A 17,436-nucleotide genomic window follows, 5' to 3' on the forward strand; every position below is an offset into this window, starting at 1 on the left:
CTTACACAACACACCAGGTACTCATTTCAGGCTGAGTCGACCGAAGGGAGGCCCAAGACAGATTCAGATAATCATTTGTTTTGGCCGCGAGCGGGAATCGAACTCTGGTCACAGGGTTTGTATCGCAGCGCGCTAACTGCTACACTACCGATCCCCTATTAATATATACACACAAAGTGGGAAATCGAAGCTTCTACGTGGTTACGTTCACTTACGTTTACTGATACCTGTGTCGATGTTGTTGAAAACAAGTGTGTGCGCACGCAGGGTAACGATAACGTTAAGCATATAATTCCAACTTCCCGTTAAAAATCGCACTTCATTTGCCATCAATTAAATGAGTGTCAAGCACTGGTTCCAACGAGTTAGTGTACTGTAAAATACAAAATATACAAGTAGACTTGCTCATAAAATAATGATCATAAGCTTGAGGGAATAGATTCCTAAATGTATTAAATATGTAACAAGCGCTGAAGAAATGTATATAAATGCACATTTTTAAACCCCTGAAAGTTATATAATTGCTGTATCTAAACTGCAGCATATACATTTGATCGGGACAAATTGCAAATGACAAACTCAACATTTAAAAGTCAGTTGTTAAAACATAAGTTAGGCTATCAAGTGTAAAATGAAGAAATCTATAAGAAATGTAAAATGTCATGTTGGCCTTCAAGCTTGAAGTGAGGATTTTTCTTGGCCTGATTGGCAACTCGAAAGGCCAACAAACTGCTCTCCACAACGGATCTCAACCTGACCCAAGGCTGATACTGTATGCACAAACGCCCACAAAACCTTTGCCCGTAATGAGCTGTTTAGCAATAACTATTTCCCAACGTATGTCAATAGTCTTATCAGTAACATAGCAGGATTCCCTGGTTATTTCCTTAAAGATCCCCCCCCCCCAGTTTTATTTGTTAAAGAAGAGGCTATTGTGTGCCTGGCGTCGTGGTCAACCTTAGTCAAATCGTCCAAAAGTTACCTAATTGAGATTTTCCACACAGCAACATCACTCACTACTGGCTATATACCGTCTGTAGAAGTGTAATGGTTCGATATAGGCACTTACACTCGTGTGGAGGCAACACTATTTAATACAACTGCAACACAAATGCAACACACCCCACACATAAGGTGGTGACCACCGTCCTACTCTCACTAACTCGGGTACTACTTGGTGTGGCCAAGCCAGGAGGGCTTCTGCTTGGCCACGATGACTGAAGGCTTCTCTTTTCATATCACCGCTTCATCCAAGGCACCAACAACCCCGCTCTGCGCGCTAAGCCCGCTTATAAGCCTCTCTGGCGTGGCCGGTCACACCCTGACCACGCCCCCCTTCTCGAACCCACGAGAAGGCTCCACTCCTTGACCACGTGACCCCCAGGGTCCCCCGGCCCCCTCTTGGATCCGGTCACGTGCCCAGCCGGGGTTACTTGGAGTGCCACGACCTGACACAACCCCCGCAGCACCCATCAACAGCCTCCATACCGAACAGGCAGTGACGTCATGCATACAGACCAACATGGCAGTGACGTCATGCATACGGACCCAACATGAGTGACGTCATGTGTATACAGACCCAATACAGTAGTGACGTTATGTCACTACATCAGCATAGCGACTTTGTGAAAGTCCTACGTCAGGGGTGTCCAAACTACGGCCCGCGGGCCAACTGCGGCCCGCCATCCATTTTTAATTGGCCCGTATCAAAGTCTAAAAATGTAATGGACTATGGCTCACTGTATTGCACTTCTTAGTTTAAACACGAGGTGGCGCTATTGTTGTCTTGAACAAGGCAGCGTCTCCACAAAGCAAGCAATCGAAGAAAAAAATTGCTCAGGGTCACCAGAAATGCCGGAGCTGAAGAGACGCAAGATTGCAAGCGAGTGCAGAAAATTTCAGACTCGGTGGAAAAATGAATATTTTTTCATAGAAACCAAGGGGAAGTGTGTTTGTTTGATTTGTAATGAGAGTGTTGCCGTGATGAAAGAGTACAATGTATGACGGCATTATTAAACGAAACATCAGACCTGTCGCTGAGCGGAAAGAGAAGGCAAAGCAAATGGCAGCTAGCCTGCTAACGCAGCAGCAGGTGTTTTTCCGTGCTAACAAAGCTCAAGAAAATGCAACAATGGCCAGTTATGAAGTAGCTCAACTCATTGCCCTACAACGGGAACCTTTCTCAGACGGTGACTTCATCAAACAGTGCCTCACTAAAATCGTGGGAATAATGTGCCCGGAGAAAATGCTGGATTTCAACGATGTTAGTATGTCCAGAAATACAGTTGTGCGGCGAATTGAAGACTTGTCGGCTAACTTAAAACAGCAAGTGTCAGATAAAGCTTGTGCTTTCGATTTTTACTCGATTGCATGTGATGAGAGCACAGATGCCACGGACACTGCACAGCTGTTAATTTTTTTGCGGGGAGTTGATGATAGTTTTTGCATTACGGAGGAACTGCTCGATCTTCGCAGTCTAAAGGGGACAACAACTGGGAAGGACATGTTTGGAGCTGTGTCAGATGCAATTGACCAGGCTGGACTTAAATGGGACAAGCTGTGTGGAATTACAACGGATGGGGCTCCAGCAATGACAGGCGAGCGCAAAGGAATGGCCACTATGGTGAGTGCCAAGGTGCGGGAGAGCGGAGGTGAGGCTGTCAAAATGCACCGTATCGTCCACCAAGAAGCCCTCTGTGCCAAGATAATCCAGCTTGGCGATGTGATGACCACAGGTGTGAAAACTGTCAACGTAATTCGGGCACGAGGGCTTTACCACAGATAATTTCAAGCGTTCCTCTCTGATGTCGATGCTGAATACGGGGACCTACTCTACCATTCTCAAGTGCGCTGGCTCAGTCGCGGCTCCGTGCTGCAGCGGTTTTATTCCCTGAGATCAAATATCGACAAGTTTTTGAAAGAAAAGGGCAGACCTCTCCATGAGATCAGTGACCCTTTATGGTTGGCAGACCTGGCTTTTTTAGTTGATCTCACTGATCATCTCAACACCCTGAAAAAGAGACTACAAGGCAAAGAGCAGCTGGTACCACAGCTGTATGCGCACATGAAAGCATTCCGTGCAAAGCTCCGTCTCTTCGAGTCACAACTGCGCAACTTCAATGTAGCGCACATCCCCACGCTGACCCAAATCAAATGCGCATTTCCAAATGCCAAGCTCTTTGCAAAAATGTGAGAATGTCTCTGTGATCACATCTCTCATGACAGAATTCAGTCAGCGCTTCCAAGCTTTTTCTGTCATTGAGAAGGAAATCACACTGTTTGCGGCTCCGCTTTCAATGGATGCAAAAGAAGTGGAGGAGAGTCTGCAATTAGAACTGATCGAAATTCAGTGTGATGATTCTCTGAAGAATCAGCATCAGCTTCTCTCCCTACCTGACTTCTACCGGAGCTTGGAAAAGGCCAAGTTTCTTCTGATGAGACGACTCGCAAAACGAATGATGAGTCTGTTCGGCTCAACATACATCTGTGAGCAGACATTCTCTCTGTTAATGCTGAACAAAAGCAGACTGAGAACCAGAACGACCGCCAGCCATCTCCGTGACGTCCTTCGCATCTCAACCACCAAACTTACTCCTGACTTGCCAGCTATCCTTCAGACCAAAGCGCAGCATCACTGCTCCCACTGAGCGCAACATCCTTCCCATTACAGGTAAGTTAAAAATATACACAGTTTTCATTTGTTAATAAGCCCAATTACGTAATAAATTCAGTCAATTAAAGTTGATGACAATTATTTAACAAACGTTAGTTGATGTGTTAACAAGCCCAATAATTTATTTGTGTAATAAGCTTGAAATATCCACATCCCCTATTTCTCTTCTTGTCTCTCCCTTCATACAGGACAATGAAGGGGGATCAGCACCCTAAGAACCAATCTGAGGCTGTCACTGAGAGAATGACCTGCCAACCTTTTGTAAAAAAAATAATGAAAATCTACTAATGGAGAGCTATGATCAAGGCTTTTATTCTTCAAATATGTTCAATTATCAAACGTAATTTACCTGCATTTGATTGATTTTGCCAATATTAGTACATGAGAAGTGAGGCAGTATACCTCACGTCTAGTGAGTGGCCCAGTCCTTCGTTTATTTTTCTGTATGTGGCCCTCGGGAAAAAAGTTTGGACACCCCTGTCCTACGTTATAACATGAAGCGAGCAGCAAATGTGCTCAATTATTGCTATTATTAACTTTCACATTCCAGTATTTCACTTTGTGGATGTAGAATTACGTGCGGTGGTGAGTTTATCGGGCGGGATGGATATAAGCTGTTTTAAATGTGGCCAGTCTGGTACGTCCAGATGAACCATCACGTAAGTAACAAATGCTCACGTGCCTTATTGAACAGCTCAGTTCACACCCAAACAATACACTTTGTCACGTCTCATTAAAAGACGAATACTTACTTTGGTTTTATTTTACCAGTTAAGTCCTGCTGAGCTACATACCGTAGCTCTTTTTCAGAAGTGGCCTGGCAACAAAGGATAACGAAGTGGCTTACTACGTGGAAATGTATAGCAGCCAAATACCCTAAACGCACGTTTCTAAATTTTGAGGGAGAAACCACAGGACCCGGAGAAAAGTCCACGCAACCACGGGGAGAACATGCAAACTACAAATATACAGGTGCTAGGTTTGGGATCGAACTCACAACCTTCCTGAATACCAGGTGATGTAGTTCATCTCGTGTGGTTTGTCCCTCAATACATTAAACATCCCACAAAAAAAGACATGGCTTTAATAGTCCCAACATGCATTTTAATCACTAAATGGTTAGTATTCCCTTAGCCAGTCTTACCAACGTACAAATATAATATACAAGTATACAAGTGAACAACGCACCTTCAAAACATACACGCAAACATTAAATTAGAACATGCAAAGTACAGCTTGCAATACGTTTGAAAATTATACTTTTCATAATGTTTTGCAATTGCAGGTGCTCGCTGCTTTACAGATCACACAAAACTCACTACATAAAAAAAAATCCATCAAACTCTGGTGATTGTGTGAATGCTAACGCAGACTACAAAAAACCCTATGCTTGAGGCCAACACATTCCAGATGTTGCAAACCCACCTTAGCCACGCCAACAGGAACCCCATTCCACAGTACAACAGCAGCATACCTCGAGCTCGCCGAAAAAACTTTACGGCTCCTTCAAATACATCACCCACTGCTTTTCCCAACACCCACGTTCCATTCTTCTCGGTTTTCTTACATTCACGAAGCCCTTTCAAGTGAGGCACCGACTCTAGGATCTGACGACACTCTGTAGATGACGCGGGAGTTTTTTTTACCCCCCCGCCCTTCGTCACACGGCGGCACAAAAAGTCAGACTCCCCCTCAAATATGACGTCACAAAAAAAACCATTGTAGTGCGTATTTAATGTGGCGTTGCACTCTGGTGTTGTAGGAGAAAACATTGATTAAAATATATATTTTATTATTTTGTTTCCCTTCAACGTGACTTTACCGAAAGAACCAAGAATATATAAGTAGAACGTGTTCATATTTATTTAAAGTTGCGCATTTTTACGTGACGTCACATTTCTCACCCCCCCCCCCCCCTCGTCACACATCGTCACAAATGTCTGATCCCCCCCCCCACCTCGGTGCGTGACCTCATTGATGGACGGCCCTTAACTTGACCTTCGTTGTTTTCTCCACCCCCTACAAAATGCTCCGTGGATAATTAACTCGTGCTGTGGTTGCTAAGTACCGCACGATTATTGCCTTATTGTTACCTGGAGGACAAGAGATTGTCGTGTGTGTGTGTGAGTTACAGGCCGCTTGACAAAACGTGGCTATGGCCATATAAGAAGATAAGAGGGTTGTTATTTGCAGCGCTAAAGATCGATGCGCGGCACAGTGCAAATTCTATTTTTCATTTCACTTCTTAATTATCTCAATTGGTACAGCAATCGAAGGCTTCATGAACTGGCAATAGGTGTGGCGCTGCAAGTTACTTTTTTGATCGAATTAAAGGGCGATGTGTGATCGCAGTCCACTGAGGCAGATTCCATCTCCTCAGCAACCGCAACCACCACCCAATCTTGCAGCGCTTCACGGCTCTCCGAAGGCTGCGGTAAGCCTCCTCATTTTCTGACGTGGAATGCTGTAGACGATGAGAGTGGGCCTGTCGCTTTTTCTCAGCCAGCTTGAACACCTCCTCTGTCAGCCAGGATCTCTGGGGAGGGCTGGACCGTGTACTTAACACAACCATTGCAGCTGCATGAGCCACAGTCCTAAACCTCGCCCATTTTCCCTCGACATCAGGAGGAGTGGGGACAATGCCAACCCCAGCCGCAAGCGATGATGAAATTCTCGCTTGCAACTTTCATCAGCTAGCTGAGACCAGGCCACTATGGGTTTGAATGAGGTCCTGGGTGTATACCCACCACCGGAGTAGAAGAATGGCAGGCGCATCTTACAGATGACAACTCGATGGTCAGTGGGCAGATCAGCTCCACGGTAGGTCCTGGTGTCAAGGACATGGGCCCGCATCCGCTGTTCCGTCACTATGTAGTCCAGCAGATGTTCTTGCTTGCTTGGACCCAGCATGCATCCATGATGTTGTGTGGATGCGCTGATGCCAGAATAGCATGTTGGTAATTACATGCCCATGAGCTGATCTGGCCCATGCCTTCCAATTACTCCAGATCAGGTGCCAGCATCATGACCAACTCCGGCATTATAGTCACCCTACAGGATGACTATCCCGAGGGGCCACTTTAGCTAGCACCTGTGACAGGTCATAGAAGGCATCCGACTCATCGGCCTTGCCTGCATCCCTCCAGATATTCGTCTTCGGTGGGGGCATAAGTAACCATGACCACCACTCCTCGCCTCTGGTTGATGGGAAGGCGAACCCAAAGTAGCCTGGGGCTTAGAGCTTCCCACACCTTATTGCCATGCTCCCACGCCCCCTTCATTCTTTTGTTCAGAAGAGCCACTCCTTGCTGTTTGGCAGTCTCCTGCCCCTCGTAGAGGACTGTCCACCCCTCATGGTGGCAGGAGCCAGAGCCGGTGCCTGGATCTCCTGAATACCACAGAGATCCAGGTGGTACCAGTCCAGCTCCTGACAGAGTGGCAGCCTCTCCTCCGCAGTGAGCGTTCGAACATTCCACATGGCCATACGGTTTTTTGTTTCTGGAGGAATCCCGAGGATAAGGATTCAATCTCCTGGCTCCGCCAAATGGGGTTTGGCCAAGAGATGTCATGGACGCCTGTCCCTCCGGGGCCCCCATTTGGCCGGTGTGGTGGCTACAAACGCATTGAGGGGAATGGCCAGTCGAAATTGGCCTTCCTCCCACGGCACAGCTCACCAAAGCGTTGACGTCCGGCACCAACGAGGTAGGGTGTTGTTTTGCCCCGTTCTGCAAACACTTTGGCAGGACCCTCGTGAAACAGTCATGAGACTCAAGAGGCTTTCCTGGCTAAACAAGATAGATGAAAAAACCTCAACTATTATGCCATCCAATTCTTAGTGGTTTTAACATACCACTAAGTTAATGAGCAATAACTATGTTCTTTGGTTCTTTCGGTAAAGTCACGTAGAATGAGAATAAAATAATAAATTGATAAAATAAAATAACACAATAATATTCTCACGACGTTTCGGCCACAACACAAGCGGCCTTCATCAGGTGAAGGGAGCGAGACTGTCTGGTAGGACAGCGCTGGAGTGAGAGAGCCACGTTCAGATCACGGCTTTTAAGCTGTGTGAGAGGAACAAAGAGCCTTGACGAAGGAATTAGCATAAAATTTAGCATTGAAAAGGCTGAATGATTAGCTTGTGACTGGTCACAGAAATAGCTATGTTAAAAGTTAAAGCATACACATCCGCAGAGGCACCCATTGTTAAAAGGAATTAGCATAGAATTTAGCATTGCAATAGCTAAATTAAGGCATTCGCTTGTAACTGCTACAGAAATAGTTACGTTGAAGTCAGAGCATACACATTCACCGAGGCACTTAGTACAAATCAAAACAGGAGAATTTAGCATTGAAATAACTAGGCGAATTTAGCATTGAAATAACTGGGTGATTTGCTAGTGACTGGTCACAGAAATGACTACAAATCTCAGCTATTCACAGTACTATATAGTGAACCAATAAAAACTAAAATATAAATTACCTTCATGTTATCAATAAACTCTATATTCTCCAATCAGCTAAGCTACCAACCACAAGTCGTTATATATCACAATGCTATATGGCGAAAAAATGGGTGGATTCTTACCCTCAAATTTCCGTACCACGGATAGCTACGGGTCCCGTTCAGACGGACGAGTTCGTCCATGGTCGGAACAGAGGAGGGGGAGAGAGACAGCTGCGAAGCCCTAGTATACTCCATGTTGTAAACCATACCATTAACCGTGGTGTGAGAGGTATTAAGAGGCAATGCTGGCGAAAGAGCTGCGGTCTGAAGGTCATCGTAAAATTACAATTAATTAAGAACAGAAATGATTTAACACATCTTTCCAGTGGTTACTGAGCCTGAATCCATCTTCTCGGTTGAAATTGTCTCTGTGCTTGTATATGTGAATGGCCTCATGAACGAATCTCTCATGGTAGCCAGTTGGTTTGCAAAGAACCTCCGTCTTGGAGAAGTCAATGTCATGTGAGCCCACTGAATTGTAACAGTGATCTGCCACGGCAGAGGAGTTCGTCTTACCGTGTTTCAAGTCTGCTTTATGTTCGCGGATGCGATCCGAGATATGTCTTTTGGTTTCTCCAATGTAGCTACTACCACAGAGGCACTTTAGTTTGTAAACGCCCGGGTACTGTATGTCTGGAAGAGCATCTTTTACAGATGGAACTAAATCACGGATTTTGTGTACTGTGTTGAATCGGACCTGGATCTTGTGTTTATTCAGGATTTTGGAGATCTTTTTAGTGACCCCTGCAATGTAGGGTAAGGTGATGGTTTTGAGTGGCTCCACAAGAGGATCCTTCTTCATGACTGGAGTGATGGCTTTGCGGATTGTGTAGTCGGAGTAGCCATTAGCCCTGAGAGCCTGGTGTACGTGTTTGAGTTCACTGGTAATGTGTTCCTGGTCGGAAATGCATTGGGCTCTATGGTATAGAGTCTTGATGAGGCAGTTCTTCTGGGATGGATGGTGGTGGGAATCCGGTTTCAAGTAAGCATCTGTATGGGTAGCTTTCCTGTAGACAGAGTGGCTCATTGAACCATCATGTCTCCTTTTAATTAAGACATCCAGAAAGGGTAGTTTGCCATCTTTTTCGACCTCCATGGTAAATCTGATGGCTGGGTGTATGGAATTGATGTGGTCGCGGAATTGGTCTAGAGCAGGCTGGCCATGTGGCCAGATGACAAAGGTGTCATCAACGTACCTCTTCCATAAGGTCGGGCGTAGAGTGGCAGTCTGGATGGCGTCAGTTTCAAATTTTTCCATGAATACGTTGGCTACAACCGGAGATAGGGGGGAGCCCATTGGGGTGCCCTCAGTTTGTTTGTAGAAAGTTCCATTCCAGGTGAAGTATGTGTTGGTTAAGCAATGTCTCACCAGGGGGGGTACATCAGTATGCAGTCCTTGATGAACCAGGTCTTCAATGATAGCGATGGTGTCAGGTACCGGGACTTTGGTGAACAAGGACACCACATCAAAACTGACAAGCAGGTCGTTTGGGGACAGGGAAATGTCTTTGATTGTCGATACCAGGTGAGTAGAATTTAGTACCGCAGAGGTGGTTTTTCCAGTGAAAGGTCGCAGTATATCAGCCAGAAAACGTGCCAGTTTGTAGGTGGGGGAGCTGATAGTAGAGACGATGGGACGAAGGGGTGTATCTTCTTTGTGTATCTTTGGAAGGCCATATAATCTTGGTGGTCTGGCATTCTACTCACCTGGTATCGACAATCAAAGACATTTCCCTGTCCCCAAACGACCTGCTTGTCAGTTTTGATGTGGTGTCCTTGTTCACCAAAGTCCCGGTACCTGACACCATCGCTATCATTGAAGACCTGGTTCATCAAGGACTGCATACTGATGTACCCCCCCTGGTGAGACATTGCTTAACCAACACATACTTCACCTGGAATGGAACTTTCTACAAACAAACTGAGGGCACCCCAATGGGCTCCCCCCTATCTCCGGTTGTAGCCAACGTATTCATGGAAAAATTTGAAACTGACGCCATCCAGACTGCCACTCTACGCCCGACCTTATGGAAGAGGTACGTTGATGACACCTTTGTCATCTGGCCACATGGCCAGCCTGCTCTAGACCAATTCCGCGACCACATCAATTCCATACACCCAGCCATCAGATTTACCATGGAGGTCGAAAAATATGGCAAACTACCCTTTCTGGATGTCTTAATTAAAAGGAGACATGATGGTTCAATGAGCCACTCTGTCTACAGGAAAGCTACCCATACAGATGCTTACTTGAAACCGGATTCCCACCACCATCCATCCCAGAAGAACTGCCTCATCAAGACTCTATACCATAGAGCCCAATGCATTTCCGACCAGGAACACATTACCAGTGAACTCAAACACGTACACCAGGCTCTCAGGGCTAATGGCTACTCCGACTACACAATCCGCAAAGCCATCACTCCAGTCATGAAGAAGGATCCTCTTGTGGAGCCACTCAAAACCATCACCTTACCCTACATTGCAGGGGTCACTAAAAAGATCTCCAAAATCCTGAATAAACACAAGATCCAGGTCCGATTCAACACAGTACACAAAATCCGTGATTTAGTTCCATCTGTAAAAGATGCTCTTCCAGACATACAGTACCCGGGCGTTTACAAACTAAAGTGCCTCTGTGGTAGTAGCTACATTGGAGAAACCAAAAGACATATCTCGGATCGCATCCGCGAACATAAAGCAGACTTGAAACACGGTAAGACGAACTCCTCTGCCGTGGCAGATCACTGTTACAATTCAGTGGGCTCACATGACATTGACTTCTCCAAGACGGAGGTTCTTTGCAAACCAACTGGCTACCATGAGAGATTCGTTCATGAGGCCATTCACATATACAAGCACAGAGACAATTTCAACCGAGAAGATGGATTCAGGCTCAGTAACCACTGGAAAGATGTGTTAAATCATTTCTGTTCTTAATTAATTGTAATTTTACGATGACCTTCAGACCGCAGCTCTTTCGCCAGCATTGCCTCTTAATACCTCTCACACCACGGTTAATGGTATGGTTTACAACATGGAGTATACTAGGGCTTCGCAGCTGTCTCTCTCCCCCTCCTCTGTTCCGACCATGGACGAACTCGTCCGTCTGAACGGGACCCGTAGCTATCCGTGGTACGGAAATTTGAGGGTAAGAATCCACCCATTTTTTCGCCATATAGCATTGTGATATATAACGACTTATGGTTGGTAGCTTAGCTGATTGGAGAATATAGAGTTTATTGATAACATGAAGGTAATTTATATTTTTGTTTTTATTGGTTCACTATATAGTACTGTGAATAGCTCAGATTTGTAGTCATTTCTGTGACCAGTCACTAGCAAATCACCCAGTTATTTCAATGCTAAATTCGCCTAGTTATTTCAATGCTAAATTCTCCTGTTTTGATTTGTACTAAGTGCCTCGGTGAATGTGTATGCTCTGACTTCAACGTAACTATTTCTGTAGCAGTTACAAGCGAATGCCTTAATTTAGCTATTGCAATGCTAAATTCTATGCTAATTCCTTTTAACAATGGGTGCCTCTGCGGATGTGTATGCTTTAACTTTTAACATAGCTATTTCTGTGACCAGTCACAAGCTAATCATTCAGCCTTTTCAATGCTAAATTTTATGCTAATTCCTTCGTCAAGGCTCTTTGTTCCTCTCACACAGCTTAAAAGCCGTGATCTGAACGTGGCTCTCTCACTCCAGCACTGTCCTACCAGACAGTCTCGCTCCCTTCACCTGATGAAGGCCGCTTGTGTTGTGGCCGAAACGTCGTGAGAATATTATTGTGTTATTTTATTTTATCAATTTATTATTTTATTCTCATTCTACGTGACTTTACCGAAAGAACCAAAGAAGATGAATCATTGCAGTCACGAAAGCTTTAAATCGAAAAATAACTATGTTCTTTATAACTTTATTCATGTTAACTATAATTGTTTAACGTATTTTGACAGAAACATGAATGTAAAATTGAGTTACGATATTCATGTAAAAAAAACGGACGATACGATTACTGCGGACCTCACGGCGTAATTGAGGTATCACTACGTGTTTCAATCTTCACGCGGACCTATTTCTAACAAGCCCCCGCATACTTAATTTAACCGCACTTTCAGTCGGTTTACTTTGTGCAATTTATTTTAAATGTATATTGTATGTGCTGTATTGTTTAGACTGTACAACGAAATATTGAGTTTAAAAAAATGTCGTATGAGATTATGGTTATGTTTTCCTGTAACCAGCATGTTGTACAAATGGTACCTTATATCTGAACCGGGGCTGTATCCCCGCTTGACAAACCCACACTGACCAGCATGGGTAAGTATGACAAAGTAATCTCCAAGCCTGGACCAAGTGGGGAGTCCTTCATCCCGCAGTGAATAGACAAAGGGCTGGACCATATTATTATCCCTTTCACAAGAGTTGCAATAGCCTCTCAAATTTACAGAATTTTGATCAGCCATTTGTTAGATTACATAAGAATGCCCCTACAGAGAATAACATGTAAAACCCACCACGATGCACAGGATATAACTTTTATAGAAAGTGAAAAAATGAACTCGACCAATAAAGGCTTGTCATTTTCTATCACCGTCTAAACTTTCCGAGGCTCTAAAATCCTTCAAGCAATTTTCATCACACCACTGCGGAAACATTATGGCTGCACTTTTCCATGCTTCTTGTTATTGGAGTCATTGTTTCTGGTTCTTGCTGCCGCTGCGATGAAGTAGATTTACGCCATGTGTTTGTGGCGTTATGCACGCCCGTGCCAGCAATGCAACACAATGTAATATGAACATTTGAAATAATGTACACTAACACTGAGGCAATACGCGTGATTTTACAAAGATGTTCACTTGCGGCACATGTGTTTTATATATAGCAAACGTTTTAAACATTTAAGTCTCATCAGGCCCCATGGTGCAAAGTGCAGTCTCGAACTATTGTAATCGATCCATAATACACGTTTATTTGGGTTAGATCGCGTAAATATGTCGTTACACTCGCCACCACCCGACACAGCCAATTAGTAAGGTTTGTCAAGTAAACAGAACATGCCAATTCGTTACTAGTACAGCACACCGGTAAGCAAAGCCACAACATTTACAATCTGAGTGACGTTTTGCCAGTATTTACAACTTGCTTCACAACTAGCTTAATCCAGTTGCAATTACTGGCAAAACGTCATACTCAGATTGTAAATATTGCAGCTTTGCTCTCCAACACACTGGTGTGCTGCAATAATAACTGGCATGTTCTGTTTACATGACATACCTTACTAATTGGCTGCGTTGGGTAGTGGAGGGTTTAGCGACACATATTTACCTGTATTATCGATATTGGTCGTGAAATCCTACGAATTAAACTATTGTCATCCACTCAACCTCTCTGGCCTCGATATCCCTGTGGTATGAAGAAGGGCCATTGCCAAAAACATCGCCTATTATATAATTTTTCTTTTAAGGCCAATGTTGGGGTGGTTTGTTGTTTGTGCTCGTGCCCCAAGTCCAAAAGCACTATCACCAAATTATATGGAAAAAAAACAGGTTGTAAGACATTACAATTATGTATGTTGAACTTTTTTCGTACCGTACGTAGCCAACCGTGCTAATCGGAGGTGTGGGGCAAGGACAACAAACTAAACACGAAAAGCAGTTCTAAAGATGAAATTACATTTGAACAAATTACATTGTCAGACAAACCACTCCTCAAATTTGGGGACCAAATGGGGGCATTCTTAATTACTATACTTTATATTCATATTCTTGGTTTTCAGTAAAGTCACGTTGAAGGGAAACAATAAAATAATAAAAATATAAAACAATTAACAAAAAAACATGTTGTAAAGCAATGACATCACTTTCTAATATTTTACTCTATTTCAACGAATCTTATTAACTAGCCTTTTGCCCGTCCAAGGACGGGTGTATTGCAGTAAATCTGAAACTTGCAAGCGAAAAGCAGACCGTGACGTGATATTAATTGCATTAATGCTTGTGCAGTTTGTAAGGGTGCGGTGTCACAGACCTATTTCATTTTAAGGTTATAATCCCTTGTTCGTGATGACGTCCTTTTTACTTTGATGTCTCAACAGCGTTACGGAGATCGCATGACGTGAGGGTTCTGCCTTTGTAGTGAGGGTTGTAAGTTGACGCCGAGGAGGGGGGAAGACGAACCTCGGCCCCCCATGTGGAGTGACATCAGCCGCTAATTATTATGGAGGGGGGAGGATGCTCCATGTGGAGTGACATCACTTGCTCATGATAATTGAGGGGGAGGGTGCTCCATGTGGAGTGACATCACATGTTCATGATTATTAATAAAAAAAAGCTGGTCGACGTGGAGTGACGTCACGATCATTCCACACAGACATTCTTGGCTCAATATAGTAGGTAATAATGGGGGGGGGGTCCATTTGGAGGTCACCTACTCATGATTATTAATGGGGGGGGGGGTCCATTTGAAGGACGTTACCTGCTCATGATTATGAACGAGGGGGGCTGTTCGATGTGGAGTGACGTCACTTGCTCATGATTATTAGTGGGGGGGAGTACTCCATATTGAGTGATGTCACCCGGTCATGATTATTAATCAGGGGTGGGGGGGGTGTCCATTTGGAGGACGTAACCTGCTCATGAATATTAATGAGGGGCTGGTCGATGTGGAGCGACGTCACGAGCGTTAAGGACAGACATTCCTGGGTGATTATAGTAGGTATCTCTTTTATTAACAAATATTACATGTATACAATATATTGATTCACATGTACAGCAACGTTACCTTATGAAAACATTACCTACAATAACATATGGATAAGAAACATTGCACAAAAACAGAAAAGCGTGCAAATAAAGCATATCACCTTGCATCCTTCGTCGGTCGCGTCGGTCATGTTGGTCGCGTCGGTCGCGGGTGAACGGCAGGTTTCGACTCTAGGCAGATGGCCCAAGTCGGGCATTCAATGGAGGTTGGCTCGTCAAGTGGTGGCGGCTACCGCAGGCACGTCAGCGGTGGCCGGCTCCATTGATGGGATAGAGGTGCGTGTCTTAGTTGACACTGGCGCGTCGGCCACCATTATTTCGGAATTGATATACGGCATGCTGCCGTTGAAAGACCGATTGTGAGCGCGTGTGTGGCGGCTAACGGAGGAAGCATGGGGATCGTGAGCCAGGTTGAAGCGTGTGTAAGGCTTGGGGGGATTCCGATCTAGGGGCCTGTTTTGATTTAAAAAACGCTGGCTGTCCCATGCCTGTTGGGCACCGATTTTTTGAATAAAATGCCCCTCAAAATTTTGACGGATCAGAGGTGTTTAGAGATGCCGTCGGGGCAGCGGTTATTTTTCTTGGATTCTGTTGGAAGGCGGGTGCAAACGTCATGATTCAGGCGTTGGTGAAGGAATCGGAAGAGATCCCGTCGGGTCGGCAGATGTTGGTTCCCTTGCGGTACCGCAAGGGGTTGCATTCAGCCAACTCAGATGCGGCAGTTCTCCCGACGCCGTCCAACAGAGCGACCCGCGGGCTTGCGTTGGTGCGTGGGCAGACGATCCTAGGAGTGAACCAAGAGCCGTTTCTGCAAGTGTTGAATGTGGGCGGAAGGAGGGCTGTGGTCCAAGCAGGTACCGTGTTGGCACATGCGATGCCCGTGTATTGCAAGGGAGGAGACCCAGCAGCAACATATCGTGGGAGCGGTGGGAGAGAGAGCCGAGTCAGATGAAACATGGGCAGAAACCTTTTGATTTAAAGCTTTCGTGACTGCAGGGATTCATATTCTTGGTTCTTTCGGTAAAGTCACGTAGAAGGGAAACAATAAAATAATAAAATAAAACGATTTCTTGTTGTGTTTTCACACCTGATGATGATTGCTTGTGTTGCAGTAGAAACGTCGCACATGTTCACCCCCTCTACACCGTTCATCATGCTAAGTCCGCCAAATAAATGATAATTTTTATGCTAATTCCTTTGTCAAGGCGCTCTGTTTCCTCTCACACAGCTTAAAGGTCGCGGTCTGAGCTTGGCTGTGTTCACTCCAGCGCTGCCATCTAGACAGTCTGGTCCCTTCACCTGATGAAGGCCACTTGTGTTGTGGCTGAAACGTCGTGATTTTTGTCGTTTTATTTTTTACCTACATGACTTTACCGAACAGAACCAAAGAGTATGGATCCTTGCAGTCACGAAAGCAAAGCTTTAAATCTAGAATTGATAACCTCTACGGGGAGGGCTTTCACCTATCTGTTAGAGCTTTTAACAGACAACGGGACAAGAAGTCACAGCTCATCGAGACGCTGACCTTCCTCAAAAGATGCCGCGATCACAAGGTAATACCCATCGCTTTCACACTCACTTCTGCTGCTGTATCTTCTCCGAATTCTAAACAGATTCTGTTTAAGGCCAGCCTATCTTTAATCTCAGAGAGGATAAGGCTACTCCGATTTGAACTCGATACTTTAGACAGGACTCTCCTACGAGCTCATTTAATGTTAACACAAAAAAATGTCACCTTCTGATTGGAATCACGTAGACAACATGACTGCTTCTTCTGCTGATTCACTGTCAGTCAAATGTAAAGCTAGCCTGATTTCTAAATTCAACCACCTATCAAAGAAGAACCCAGTTCCACATATAACAAAACTAGACGTCAACAAAATCGTCATTAATCAGAGTAGCACCCCGATTTCGGACAATCTGAAAACAGTACTGGCTAGGGGGCTGAATTTTGCTATCACCCCAAAACACATACCAGTAGATGATATCATCTCTCAGGTCGATGTAGCCCTCAAAGGCGTAGGACACATCCAAGCAGACGTTGTGAGAGCTGAAATAGCCACTATTCTTAAGAATGCTAAGAAACCCATTAGTAACATCAGCAAAAATGAACGCTCTGAACTCGCAAATTAAAAAAAAACAGAAGAGATATAGTCATCCTCTCAGCCGATGAAGGCAGCGCTACTGTAATTATGGATAAAGATTCATACAGCAACAAAATCCAGAATCTGCTCAACGATGGAAGTTACTCAAAAATCAAAAATGACCCTACTAATAGCCTAGCGATAAAAACCAACAAGATCACAAGTTCGACCTCCCTAATCGACCCAACTAAACGTCCCTCCCTAAACCCTTCTGCTGCAAGACCCCCTAGATTCTATGGTCTTCCCAAGATTCATAAAGAAGGCACCCCACTATGACCCATCGTATCTACGATCAACTCCCCTACCTATAGACTAGGCCGTTTTCTGTCAGATACC

The 17,436-nt window shown here is 44.7% G+C and overlaps 1 protein-coding gene across 3 annotated transcripts in view; it reads right to left on the bottom strand.

Annotated features, from left to right (window-relative positions):
- The window catches only part of CHST10 (carbohydrate sulfotransferase 10), an 83,535-nt gene that overhangs the window by 47,587 nt on the left and 18,512 nt on the right, over positions 1-17,436 (bottom strand). The window contains exon 1 of one of the 3 annotated variants that reach the window (XM_076067882.1): positions 1,070-2,797. The exons of the other annotated variants lie outside the window; for them this stretch is intronic. Coding sequence (XP_075923997.1) covers positions 1,070-1,131 — 62 coding nt within the window. The 5' untranslated portion in view covers positions 1,132-2,797. Of the gene's footprint in view, positions 1-1,069; positions 2,798-17,436 lie in introns of those variants that run through there. 3 annotated transcript variants of the gene reach the window in all.

Source organism: Petromyzon marinus, chromosome 18, assembly GCF_048934315.1.
Source record: "Petromyzon marinus isolate PM22_M1 ecotype Great Lakes invasive population chromosome 18, UKy_Petmar_22M1.pri1.0, whole genome shotgun sequence".
NCBI lineage: Eukaryota > Metazoa > Chordata > Hyperoartia > Petromyzontiformes > Petromyzontidae > Petromyzon > Petromyzon marinus.